General features: G+C 39.4%; 1 protein-coding gene across 1 annotated transcript; it reads right to left on the bottom strand.

The window, feature by feature from the left end:
- On the bottom strand, positions 12471–12980 carry LOC107620145. The gene has a single exon (XM_016322358.1). The coding sequence runs from the start codon at positions 12978–12980 to the stop codon at positions 12471–12473; it is 510 nt and encodes a 169-aa protein (XP_016177844.1).

The raw sequence follows: 13205 nt of genomic DNA, 5'->3' as shown, positions 1-13205 counted from the left end.
CCACAACTAATTTGACCTTCAACAACCGATCAAGACATAAATGATTACGATCTGGAAGGATTCCCTCTCCTGATCCTAAACGTTTATTCCCAATCGAATTAGTGAACTGAAAGGAAATAAATCATTCCCAATTGATTCACTTTTGTTGTTGGAAAAATTATGATGTAAATTCTCTGGGGTTGTTCCTATCTTGAAGGTTAATTAGTAAGGGGGTCAGTTCCGAAAAAAAATAATTATTAATAAGAATCAAAAGCAACGAAATTAAATGTTAATTAATTAACAAGTAATAAGTTGAGAGTTTTGGGAGCCTTTTAAGGATTAATTATTTAATCGTGGGAAAGCACGTTGAACAACCCTCTGCTGGACACTAAGTATGAAGGTCATTAAAATAAGATTTAAAAACACTGTAGGAAAAATTTAACCACTCCGTCTAAAATCGATCAATTCCCGATATGAATGTTGCAAAAAGAGAATAATTTTTAGAGAATTAACCAGATTGAAGACGGTGCGTGGTTAAAAACCACGTCAACGGCCCCTCAACGTTAACACACGATTTAATAATTAATCACATGTATAAAAATAAAAATAAGCGTATAAAATAAAAGTAAAAAAAATGGTACTCGATACACAAAGAAAGGAACTTACTGCGCAAGTGACGGACTAGGCTCGAATCGGTGCAAACTAGGACTTTAACTTTCCTGATAAAGTGCATAATCCGCTCGAGCTGTAGCCAATCGGAGATTCCCACCACTTCACTAACAATAGCTAAGTGGTCAGAGTAGACTCCCGCTTAGACTTGGCGGTAGACTCTCGCTTTGTTCGAGGAAATGATGATTAAGTCAACTAAGTGCACGTCTATCTTACCGTCTTGGATCCTCCTAATGAGAGGTCCTTCGACCTCGGGGTCTAAAGTGTTACGTCGGTATAGTTCATGTAGTGGGTTGAGACCGACGTCTAAAACTTGACTTCTAACGTGATTAGTTGAATTACGGATTCAAAGTACCGAATGGACGAGTCCTCGGGTAGTTCGTGGAGTCCCTAAAAGTCTATCGGACAAGATGACAATCCGTAGTCCCACGCTTATTTTGAAGGTAAGATAATTGATGGAAGGGTAAAAGAGAACTCTCTTTCCACTCCCTCACCATGATGAGGGTTAGACTCCGTTGACAATGGTTGACCCTATGCGAGTCCTCTCTTAAAAACCTCTTTATGAAAGGTCGACTTCAATGTCTGTCTGATTCTTTTCTCTAGAGTACGTAACAAGTTCCACTTAGTCTTTGAGAGATGCTTATGACCCTCGCAAAATTCTTGGAAGACCTGCGTACGGGGGTAGTGTACTAACTGTCTGATCACAACTAGTCGATAAAATGAGTTCCGTACTTCGGAGCCCTATTTTGATATGATCTACCACGATCATTACCAAGAGACTTCTTCATGTTCTGGCGTCTACTTCGTACCGTTGACTAGTCGCTGAATCGACTTAGGTGGTCCTTAGTGTCCGTGTCCTCGTGGGTGAGTTTTCGACAACGTCTTTAAAGGAGATCATGACTCTGGAAACGGTAATGTGTCTCGTATACACTTTACTGGTTGGATGATTTCGTTAATGTCAACTTAGTTGGTGTAGTTCGAGTCGGAAGGGGTGGTATCGTTTCGGTTGTCAATCATGGGGTTTCTCATACGCCGTATACACGACTAATATCAGTAATATGACTACTTACGGGCGTTGAGGTTGTTCTTCTATTATGACACCGTCGATGAGTATTGAAGATACTGGCGGGTTTAGTTCCTATGTAAGTTGTTCCGCCGTTAGTGTTGGTTCCACCCTTGATATTGGTTCCTACCGACCTCCCTGTTGATATTGTTTCCTCCGTCTCTGTTGATACCTTTAGTCTCCATCTTATTGTTATTGTCTGTTGTCTTAGTCTTGGTTGGAATGTCTCGAGGAGTGAATTCTGTTAGTGTTCCTGGGGTCGTTTTGGTTGTTGTTCATGGTGTATAGTGAATAGGATGAAGGAGTAGTTTACTGCTCTACGAAGCAAGAGAACGTGTTCCTGTTGTTCTGTACGTCTGATGTGACTTGAGGTGAAATTTACCAGACTTACGGTGAAATGTTCGAGAGCGGTGGGCCTATCTAAGTAATGGATGAAGATGATTGGTTGGAAATTTTAGGTCACCTTAAGGAAGAGTTGGGAATGGATTGGGCTTCCCACCGTAGTTACTGTAGTGAAACTCCAGACTTTGGTGTGACGATCTCTCCTTAGTCCTCCTCGGTTCGGGTTATCTTGTGCGGAGTCGACTCCTACACTATCTTCATCTTCTACGACTTTACCTTCTACGACTTATCCTTCTATTTCATGTTCTGTTCCAGCTTCTTCTTTGCCGAGTCGGTTCCTTACCTCGTGGTTTCCTATATCTCCGATGTTCACTGCGGTAGGGATAGGGTAAGGGTGTGGAACGATCTTTCAGGTTTTTCGTCTACCTTGAACTAAGGTTTTACCATCTTTAAAAGTTTTTCCAACTCCATTGACAAGGGGAAAAACTACAATAAGTCGTTCATGGATTTATACGTTTCAAAAACTTTCTAAATACGTAAGTATTCCTATTTTAATTACTGAATCTTTGATAAGGAAATCCATCAAGATATAGACGAAATTACCCTTCATATGGACTTTTTACATCACTAGGTCCAGGTACGTACCAATTGACATGTTAACCTCCACATTATAAAAGACTAACGTACACACTGAATTCTCTCACACAATCATATTACGGTAACAGATATATACTATGAGATTCCGAGGGAGGGAATTTTTCCAGCCGTCGAGCAAAACACAATCGTCTATTTTCGTAATAATGTCATCAACCTTAATGACTTCTACATAATCACTCGTAATTCCCCGAGTGTAAAGGGTAACTGAAGATATAGGACCTTTACGGGGGATTACTGAGTCCTTCTGGTAGTAGTTAGGACGAACCTTCTAGTAAGGACTTTTGAAGTTTCAAGTTCGACCTACGTAAGAGTCCTTGAATGAGGAAATTTTATCTACCGTCTTGTCATTCAAAGTCAAATTTACTTCGATACTTCGTGGGAGGTCTTCTAATAAGATAGAAGGTCACGCTGTAGTAACTACTTTGATATCGACTTCAAGTGGTTCTTCTTAATCTTCTCTTCGTGTACCTCGTTCAGGGTTCACACCCCTGTGGAAGACTTGTAGTACTGTTGTGAAATGGTAATGGTGATCGGGGCTTACTAGGTTTTGGATCGGTACTCGTCTTTAACCTTAATTTCGGGGAAGGAGGTGTGGAGTTCATACGAATGGAACTCCTATTAGTCTTCAAAGGTCAATAGTAACGTTCCCTTGAGTGAAGAGTTGTCCTTCTTGTTGACGAATCACACGACTTTTCTGTATTCTTTCATTAACCCACCTCGAATCGCCTATATCATCCGTAGTCTGGAGTTCAAACACTCGTGTCTTATATAAATCTTCTCCTGGGCTTTGGACAGACAGTTGGGATTTCTTCTAACTTAGGTTGGTAGAATCTTCAACAGTTCTTTCTTCACTGGTCCGATGAACTTCGTCTATAGTAAATGGGGTAGAGTCTGTCACTTACCCAGTCAGGTCATGTTCATCACGGGTTCTTCAGACCTCAGTGTTATTATTTCTTACTTGTACCTCTCGAGGACTGTTGATCTCACGTCTTAAGTACCTCCCAAACGTAACTGATATCCGCAGAGTTGGTTCGATGAGCGTTCCTAGTAATGGGGAACGGTAAATAACTAGTCTACGAGCTAGGGGATAGTCCATTTAGGGTAATAATGAAAAATCTACCAATATATCCAATTAAAGTTTAAGTATATCGAAGACTTCTAGTCCTCTTCTGGTGAAAATGTACAGGGAAACCTTGCATACGAATATTTTCTTACGGAAAACCGAATACATTACGTGGACGATGAAAGGTTTCTACGTACTACTCATAGAAAAGTCTAGAATAACTCTTAACATACCTTCTAAGCCTTCCAACTCAAGTGTCTCCTTTTAATCAACCCCCATGTCAAGTATGGAGTCTACTCCATTGACATGAATATAACGCTCATAAAAATATAAGAAGACATGATGAATTAAATAAAAATAAAATAGAGACTGAAAATTAATTGAAAGTAAAAGTAATCCTCTTTATCAACAATCCATGAAAATAATCCAATTAGAACTCTAAATAAAATAAATAAGGATATGGAAGAATAAGGGACAGAGTAAACAAACTAGAATAATGTCTTCAACGGAGGTAATGACTTATTCAATATCCAAAAGCATAAAACTAATTAACTATGAATGTAAAGAGAACCTAGAGGGGAAGTAATCCTCTCTAAATTCATATCTAAAAACCTAAAACTATCCTAATGAGAATATGTGAAGTTGTGTCAAGTTGCGTAAAGAGGTGTGTTGAGTCTCTGCATGTTCTCTGGCTTTATTCTGTGTTTCTGGGCCGAAAACTGGGTCAAAACGGGCCCAAACTCGCCCCCAGCGTTTTCTGTTAATTATGCAGATCGCGCCGGTCACGCGTACGTGTCATCCATGCGTTCGCGTCATTCAGCGATTTTCTTGTCACGAGTCTGCGTCGTTCACGCATTCGCGTCATTCGTGCAGACTCCAATCCACGCGTACGCGTCAGGCACGCGCACGTGTTGCTGCGATTTTCTCCATTTTGCGCGCCCGCGTGAGCCATGTGCTTGCGTCAGTGTTCTCTGGTCATCTCCTTAGTTTCTTGTGTTCCTTCCATTTTTGCAAGCTTCCTCTCCATTCTCTAAGCCATTCCTGCCTTATAAAGCCTAAAACACTTAACACACGGATCACGGCATCGAATGGTATAAAGGAAAATTAAAATATACTAATTAAAGGTCTCTAGGAAGCAAGTTTTCAACCATAGAACAATACTAGGAAGGAAAATGTAAAATCATGCAATTAGTATGAATAAGTGGGTGAAGACTTGATGAAACCACCCAATTAAGCACAAGATAAACCATAAAATAGTGGTTTATCAGGTTGTCCATAAGCTTGGGGCTCCTCCCACCTTTGATTTCCAAATCATTGATGCACATCCTCATTGAAGCTTCCATTTCCTACAACATAGTTTGAACCACACTCATTGCCAAAGGGGTGAGAATTCATGGTGATAAGAGAAAACAAAAAAAACTAACAAGAAACAAAGAGAACCAAATTCTAAAACTATCAAAAACTAACAAAGAAGAAAGGCAAACATATTCACAATATATACAATAGCCAATAACAGCACCATTGCAATTCCCCGGTAACGGCGCCATTTTTGATGTGAGAATTTTAGTTGCTTGATGGTATAGAATTTCACAAATGAAATCTCGTTGCAAGTATAGTTCTACACTAACAAACAATCCTCCCAATCAAAAATTTGGTTTTGTCACAAGTACAAACTCCAATGAAAATTAACCGAAGTATTTAGACTCCGGGTCATCTCACAAGGAATTGTAATGAAATGGTCAATTATTGGCTATGAAGGAACAAGGGGTTTAATTTATAAAAGGGTAATAAAATAAATGACAAGAAAAGTAAATCAAGAATTGATAAAGGCAAGGTAAAGAACTCTTGGCTAGACATAGGTAATTGAGATCACCATCCTTGTCTACAAACCATGTGTTGACAATTATGAGGAACCGAGCTCATTAAGTCTACTTACAAAAGCCTTAAGTACATAATATCTACTCCTAGGCTTGAAGTACGTCAAATGGCTTGATCAACATCAATCCATAAGTCCTAACCTAGCTACCAATTAACTTAATAGTAGGCTAGAGTTAATAGTTATCAAATTGACCACTACGGGTTCTCAAATCACCAATTCAATGAGACCCAATGACTCAAGGTCACTCAATTCCCTTAGCCTAGGCCAAGAGTCAAGAAAACTACTCAAAAACTAGAGAAAATATTTCATCAAACATATAGAGTGCAATAAAAGTAAATATCATAAATTGCAAGAATCAATAAAATCTACCAACTACCAATTGCAAGGAAAGTAAGATCACAACTCAAATCAACAATAAAAGAACCTCAAACATTAAATTGCATTAAAAGAAATCCAAATCCAACAAGAGTTCATTAACATAAAAGAGGCATAAAAGGGAAATTAACATGAAAACTAAGAGAACGAAAGTGTAGAAGCATGAAATTAAAAAGAAAACAAGATGAGAACAATAATCAAAACCTAGATCTAAGATGGAAATAAGCCTCAGAACCCTAATTCTAGAGAGAAGAGGGAGCTTCTCTCTCTAGAAACTAAACTACATGATGCTATTCTACAACTAAGTGCTCCCCCTTTGCTCAATCTTCAATTCTGCATCAAATACCCTCAGAAACGAGTTGGATTTGGGCCTGGGCAGCTCAGAAATTGCCCCCAGCGATTTCAATTTAAGTGGGTCACGTGCTGAGCATCACGCGTACGCATGGGTGACGCGTGCGCGTCGTTGGAAAAAACCTCTATTCACGCGTACGCGTGCTTGACGCGTGCACGTGACCCTCAGTTCTCCAAAAGCTCATTTCTTCATGAATTCTCCCTTTTGCATGCTTTTCTCTTCAATTCTTCCATTCAATACTTGCCTTATGAACCTGAAATCACTCAACAAACACATCAAGGCATCGAATGGAATTAAAGTGAATTAAAATCACCAATTTAAGGGCCTAAAAAGCATGTTTTTACACTTAAGTACAAATAAGGGAGAATTACAAAACCATGCTATTTCATTGAATACATGTGGGAAAAGGTGATAAAATTCCCTAAAATAAGCACAAGATAAACTACTAAATTGGGTTGATCAAGGACACATATCTCATTCAAGATATCTTCGAAGCCCGGATCAAGTTGCTTCACCCTTTCTTCATAGCTTCAATCGGATCTAGTGCGCCTTACTTCCAGCATTCTATCCAAGTTTGCAGGGCTATAATCAATGCTCTTTCTCCTCACATAACTTTGGTAGTCCAGTTGTTGGCCTGGTTGTGTGGTGCACGAAATTGTGATCATCAACAAATGGCGCCAAAGACTTGGTGCTCTCAAACGTGAATCACACTTTGTCACAACTAACCAGCAAGTGCACTGGGTCGTCCAAGTAATAAACCTTACGTGAGTAAGGGTCGATCCCACGGAGATTGTCGGCCTGAAGCAAGCTATGGTCACCTTGAAAATCTCAGTCAGGCGGATTCAAATGGTTTTAGAGATTTGATAATTAAAAGATAAATAAAACGTAAAATAAAGATAGAGATACTTATGTAATTCATTGGTGAGAGTTTCAGATAAGCATATAGAGATGCTTTTGTTCCTCCTGAATCTCTGCTTTTCTACTGTCTTCATCCAATCCTTCATACTCCTTTCCATGGCAAGCTATATGTTGGGCATCACCGTTGTCAATGGCTACATCCCGTCCTCTCAATGAAAATGGTCCAATGCGCTATCACTGCATGGCTAATCATCTGTCAGTTCTCGATCGTACTGGAATAGGATTCAGTGATCCTTTTGCGTCTGTCACTACGCCTAGCACTCGCGAGTTTGAAGCTCGTCACAACCATCCCTTCCCAGATCCTACTCGGAATACCACAGACAAGGTTTAGACTTTCTGGATCTCAGGAATGGCCATCCATGGATTCTAACTTATACCACGAAGATTCTAATATCTCGGACTCGGTCCCCTGTATTAGATACCTAAGATATACTCATTCTATCTCATCTTCATGTAGAATGGAAGTGGTTGTCAAGCACGCGTTCATAGTTGAGAATGGTGATGAGCGTCACATAATCATCACATTCATCATGTTCTTGGGTGCGAATGAATATCTTAGAATATGAATAAGCTTGAATTGAATAGAAAAATAATAGTACTTTGCATTAATTCATGAGGAACAGCAGAGCTCCACACCTTAATCTATGGTGTGTAAAAACTCTACCGTTGAAAATACATAAGTGATGAAGGTCCAGGCATGGCCGAATGGCCAGCCCCCTAAACGTGATCAAAAGATGATCCGAAGATGTACCCCAGATACAATAGTAAAAACACAGAAAAACACACAAACTCATAGTAAAGTCCAGAAATGTGATTTTTATTTAAAAACTAATAAAAATATACTAAAAACTAACTAAATCATACTAAAAACTATGTAAAAATAATGCCAAAAAGCGTATAAATTATCCGCTCATCATTGTGGCATGGCATTGGCGTAGGACTCCCTCTCTAAGCTTTCTACCACCTTCTTTGGTGGGTTGCACAAGATTGCCCAGCCCCTACTATTGATCTCAATGGTGATTTCCCTATGCTCATCTCTCCCTAGTTAGAAGTCAACCTCAGGGATTATTTACCTCTCACTCACCTACCCATAAAACTGGTTTTGGTGGAAGAATGAGAAGAACTTGAACTCATTGTAGCTTGAAGACCTAGAGGAGGTTTCCTTGGTCTTTCTCTTCTCTGAACCAGTGGCCTTTGGTGGTGCCATTTAAGTGTGATGAGAATGGTTAGAAGAAGGAAAAAGAAAGAAAGCAAAGCAAGGGTTTGCTTCAACACCAAACTTAGGACTTGATTGTCCCAACCAAGAAAGCAAGAAAGAAGGAAAGAAGGCAAGAAAGTAGAGAAAGGGAAAGGGTGTGGATACGGAAGAGAGAAGAAGTGTATGTGGTGTGAGGAAGAGAGGTGGGTGAGGCAATATATAAGGAGGGAAAGAAGGGTCTGGAAGGATGCAATTGATGACCAAATTTAAAGATTTCACACTTGATATTGGTGCCTAGTGTGGGAGGAGTGCCAATATCAAAAGGCTGTTCAGCTTTCTTCAGGTTGTGAGTTCCAAAGTGTGAAGTACACTTTGACTCCTTGACTTGATGAGTGATCAATGTCTTGTGAGCCCCACTCCTTCCTGAAAATTCTGTTACAAACTCTCATTAGTGATCAAAGATTGCTTCATTTTCCTCCAATTAAATGGCATTCAATTTGTGTGTCTCTTGGACACCAAACTTAGGTTCATTACATCTAGTAATTGGCTCATGATTAAACTTTATTGTATACATTATGAGTGGAATAAATTTAATTTTTCATAACTTTCCACTTCCATTCTATGTATACATAATAAAGTAACCCTTTTTATTCACCCCACCAATTTACTAAATGCATTAGGATATTAATCAATTTGGCTGAACTTGAATGCACGAATGGAGTTCTTATGGTGGCGGCCACACCAAACTTAGCTCTTTAGCTAGTTTCTCAACCCAATTAACAACATCTCATAATGAAGCATGCAAGGTTACACTTCCAGCAAGACTAAGAAAACTTTTGAAACAAAAATCAAAGAAACTATCAACTAATTAACTAGCAACTAGAACTGAAAAAAAAATCAACTAAAGTCATTAAACATAAACTAATCTAGAAAGCTAGAAATTGAAAGGATATGAGTGTCGGGGTGCCTCCCAACTAACGCTTCTTTAACATCACTATCTTGACGGTTCTTCCTCTTCAACTGAGGCTATAGTTCACTCTTTACTCATCCAGTAAGTCTCCCAAGTAGTGCTTAACTCTATGGCCGTTGACAGTGAAAGTCCTCTGTATTTTATCATCCATGAGCTCCACATGACCATAAGGAGAAGCCTTGATGATTGTGAATAGTTCTGACCATCTTGATTTCAGCTTTCCTGGGAAAAATTTGAGTCTTGAGTTGTATAACAGCATCTTTTGACCTCTACAAACTCTCTTCTTGCCAGCTTTTGATCATGCTATTTCTTTGTTTTCTCTTTGTAAATCTTGGTATTTTCATAAGCTTGAGTTCTAAATTCTTCTAACTCATTGAGTTGCAGCAATCTTCTTTCTCCAGTAGCTTGATTATCAAAGTTCAACATCTTTAGAGCCCAAAATGCTCTATGTTCAAGCTCCACTAGTAGATGACAACCTTTTCCAAACACCAATTGGTATGGAGACATGCCAATAGGTGTCTTAAAAGCCGTTCTATAAGCCCATAATGCATCATCTAGCTTCTTGGACTAATCTTTCCTTGAGTTCCCAACAGTCTTCTCAAGGATCCTCTTGAGCTCTCTATTTGAAATTTTAGCTTGACCATTGGTTTGTGGATGGTATGGGGTGGCTACCTTATGCTTAACACCATATTTGAAGAGGAGTGTCTCTAGTTGCTCACTTATAAGAGCTCTTGGAACCCCAAACCGGCTAAATATGTTCTTTCTCAAGAAGTTGATCACCATTTTGTTGTCATTTGTTGATGTTGCTATGGCCTCAACCCATTTGGACACATAGTCCACAGCCACTAGTTTGTAATTGTTTGAGTATGAGGGTGGAAAAGGTCCCATAAAATTAATCTCCCAAACATCAAACAATTCCAACTCCATGATTAATCTTTGTGGCATTTTGTTCTTTTTGGGTAGGTTGCCAACTCTTTGACACTCATTGTACTTTGTCACAAACTCCTTTGCATCTTTGAATATAGTAGGCCAAAAGAATCCACATTGTAACACCTTGGCTGCAATCCTTTTTCCATTAAAATGTCCTCCCTAAATAGATCCATGGAAATGCTAAAGCACATCTTGTCCTTCCTCATGAGAGATGCATCTTCTTAGAATTCCATCAGCACGCTTCTTTAAGAGGTAAGGCTCATCCCAAATGTAATGCTTGGCATCATTGATGAACTTCCTTCTCAAGTGTTTGTTGATGTTGGAAGGTAGTTCTCCAATGGCCTTGAAGTTGGCTATGTCTGCGAACCATGGGGCTTCTTGGATCATCATCAATTGCTCATCCGGGAAGCTTTCATTTACACCAGGGCTGTGTGCTTCATCCTCTTCATGTGGGATCCTTGATAGGTAGTCAGCCACCTTATTTTCTGCTCCACTTCTATCCTTGATTTCAATGTTGAATTCTTGGAGCATAGGATCCATCTGATCAATCTAGGTTTGGACTCTTGTTTGGTTAACAAGTATTTGAGTGCTGCATGATCAGTAAATACAATGATTTTAGAACTAATGAGTTAAGATCTGAATTTGTCAAATGCAAAGAATATAGCAAGGATTTCTTTTTCTATGGTGGTGTAGTTTCTTTGGGCTTCATTAAGAACATTGCTAGAATAATAGATGACATGCACTAGCTTGTCTCTCCTTTGCCCTAAGACGGCACTAATAGCAAAATCTGATGCATCTCACATCAATTCAAAAGGTAAGTCCCAGCTAGGTGGTGCTATAATAGGTGCAGAGGAGAGCTTACTTTTAAGCTCATCGAAAGCTTGCATGCATTCTCTATCAAATATGAATGGTACATTAGAGACAAGCAAGTTGCTTAGAGGTTTGGCAATTTTTGAAAAGTCCCTAATGAACCTTCTATAGAACCCAGCATGTCCCAAAAAGCTCCTAATTGCTTTGATATTGCAAGGTGGGAATAATTTTTCAATCACTTCCACCTTGGCTCTATCTACCTCTATGCCTTTCTTAGAGATTTTGTGGCCAAGGACTACCCCTTCAGTAACTATAAAATGACACTTCTCCTAGTTCAAAAATAGGTTAGTCTCTTGGCATCTCTTGAGCACCAAGGATAGATGGTGTAAATAATTAGGAAAGGAGTCACCAAACACTGAAAAATCATCCATGAAAACCTCAATAAACCTCTCAATCATATCAGAAAAAATGGACAGCATGCACCTTTAGAATGTGGCAGGTGCATTGCACAAACCAAAAGGCATACGTCTATATGCAAAACCACTATAAGGGCAAGTGAAAGAAGTCTTTTCTTGGTCCTTAGGGTCCACTACAATCTGGTTGTAGCCTGAGTATCCATCTAAGAAACAATAGTACTCATGCCCAGCAAGCCTCTCCAACATTTGATCCATGAATGGTAGAGAAAAATGATCCTTCCTTGTGGCTTCATTGAGCTTTCTATAGTCTATACACATGCATCATCCAGTCACTGTTCTTGTTGGTATCAACTCATTCCTTTCATTTGGCACAACTGTGATTCCTCCCTTCTTGGAAATTACTTGAACCGGGCTCACCCAAGGGCTGTCTGAGATAGGATAAATCACCCCTGCTTGCCATAACTTCAGCACTTCCTTTTGTACTACTTCTTTCATTGATGGATTCAACCTTCTTTGTGGCTGTATTGAGGACTTAGCATCCTCTTCAAGAAGGATTTTGTGCATGCACATAGAAGGGCTGATTCCCTTTAAGTCTGAAAGTGTCCACCCTATGGTATCCTTATGTTGTCTCAACACCTTAATGAGCTCTTCCTCTTGTTCTTCACTCAAGCTTGAGTTGATAATTACTGGATATGTCTCATTGCTCCCCAAGTAGGCATACTTCAAGCTTGGGGGCAGGGTCTTCAACTCCAGCTTTAGTGCTTCCACTTTCTCCTTGTTTGCCTTGTCTAGCATGATTGAGCCTTCCATGCTTTCTTGTGGTAGCTCACCACATAATGTTTGTTGCTCTTACTCCATTGCTTCTTCAAGTTTGTCTTCTTCCAAAACTCCTTGGACTAGTGGCTCCATTGTGTCTACCATCATACATTCTTCAATGGACTCCTTTGGGTAACTCATGGTAGTGAAAACATTGAATACCATCTTTTCATCATGAAGCCTTAAGACTAATTCTCCCTTTTTTACATCAATTATAGCTCCAGCTGTTGCCAAGAATGATCTCCCTAGTATGATTGATGCATTAGCCTCTTCTTCTATGTCAAGCACTACAAAATCTGCTGGAAAGATGAACTCCCCCACCTTAACCAACAAGTCCTCTACTACTCCATGGGAAAACTTGAATGTCCTATCAGCTAGTTGAAGTGCCATCCTTTTTGGTTTGGCTTCTTCAATTCTCATTCTCATTCTCTTCATCATGGCTAAGGACATAAAGTTGATGATAGCTCTTAAATCACACAATGCTTTCTCAATGCTAATATCTCCTATAATGCATGGAATTTGGAAGCTCCCAAGATCCTTCATCTTTTAGGAAGGTTTCTTTTGTATGATGGCACTACATTCCTTCGTGAGCACTACAGTTTCTTTTTCTCTCTAGTTTTTTTTCTTGGTCATGAGCTCCTTTAGGAACTTAGCATAGAATGGCATTTGCTCTAGTACTTCAGCAAAAGGTATGTTAATTTGAAGCTTCTTAAAGACCTCCAAGAAGCTAGAAAACTGGCTGTCCTTCCCATATTTTCTCAGCCTTTG

Source organism: Arachis ipaensis, chromosome B10 (assembly GCF_000816755.2).
Source record: "Arachis ipaensis cultivar K30076 chromosome B10, Araip1.1, whole genome shotgun sequence".
Lineage (NCBI taxonomy): Eukaryota > Viridiplantae > Streptophyta > Magnoliopsida > Fabales > Fabaceae > Arachis > Arachis ipaensis.
The sequence above is the reverse complement of the archived record's forward strand: the minus strand, read 5'-3'. Positions and strand labels throughout refer to the sequence as shown.

What these genes read in the sequence shown, in the direction of transcription:
- LOC107620145 (XM_016322358.1), bottom strand. Translation starts at nt 12,980, where the DNA reads ATGAAGGATCTTGGGAGCTTCCAAATTCCATGCATTATAGGAGATATT.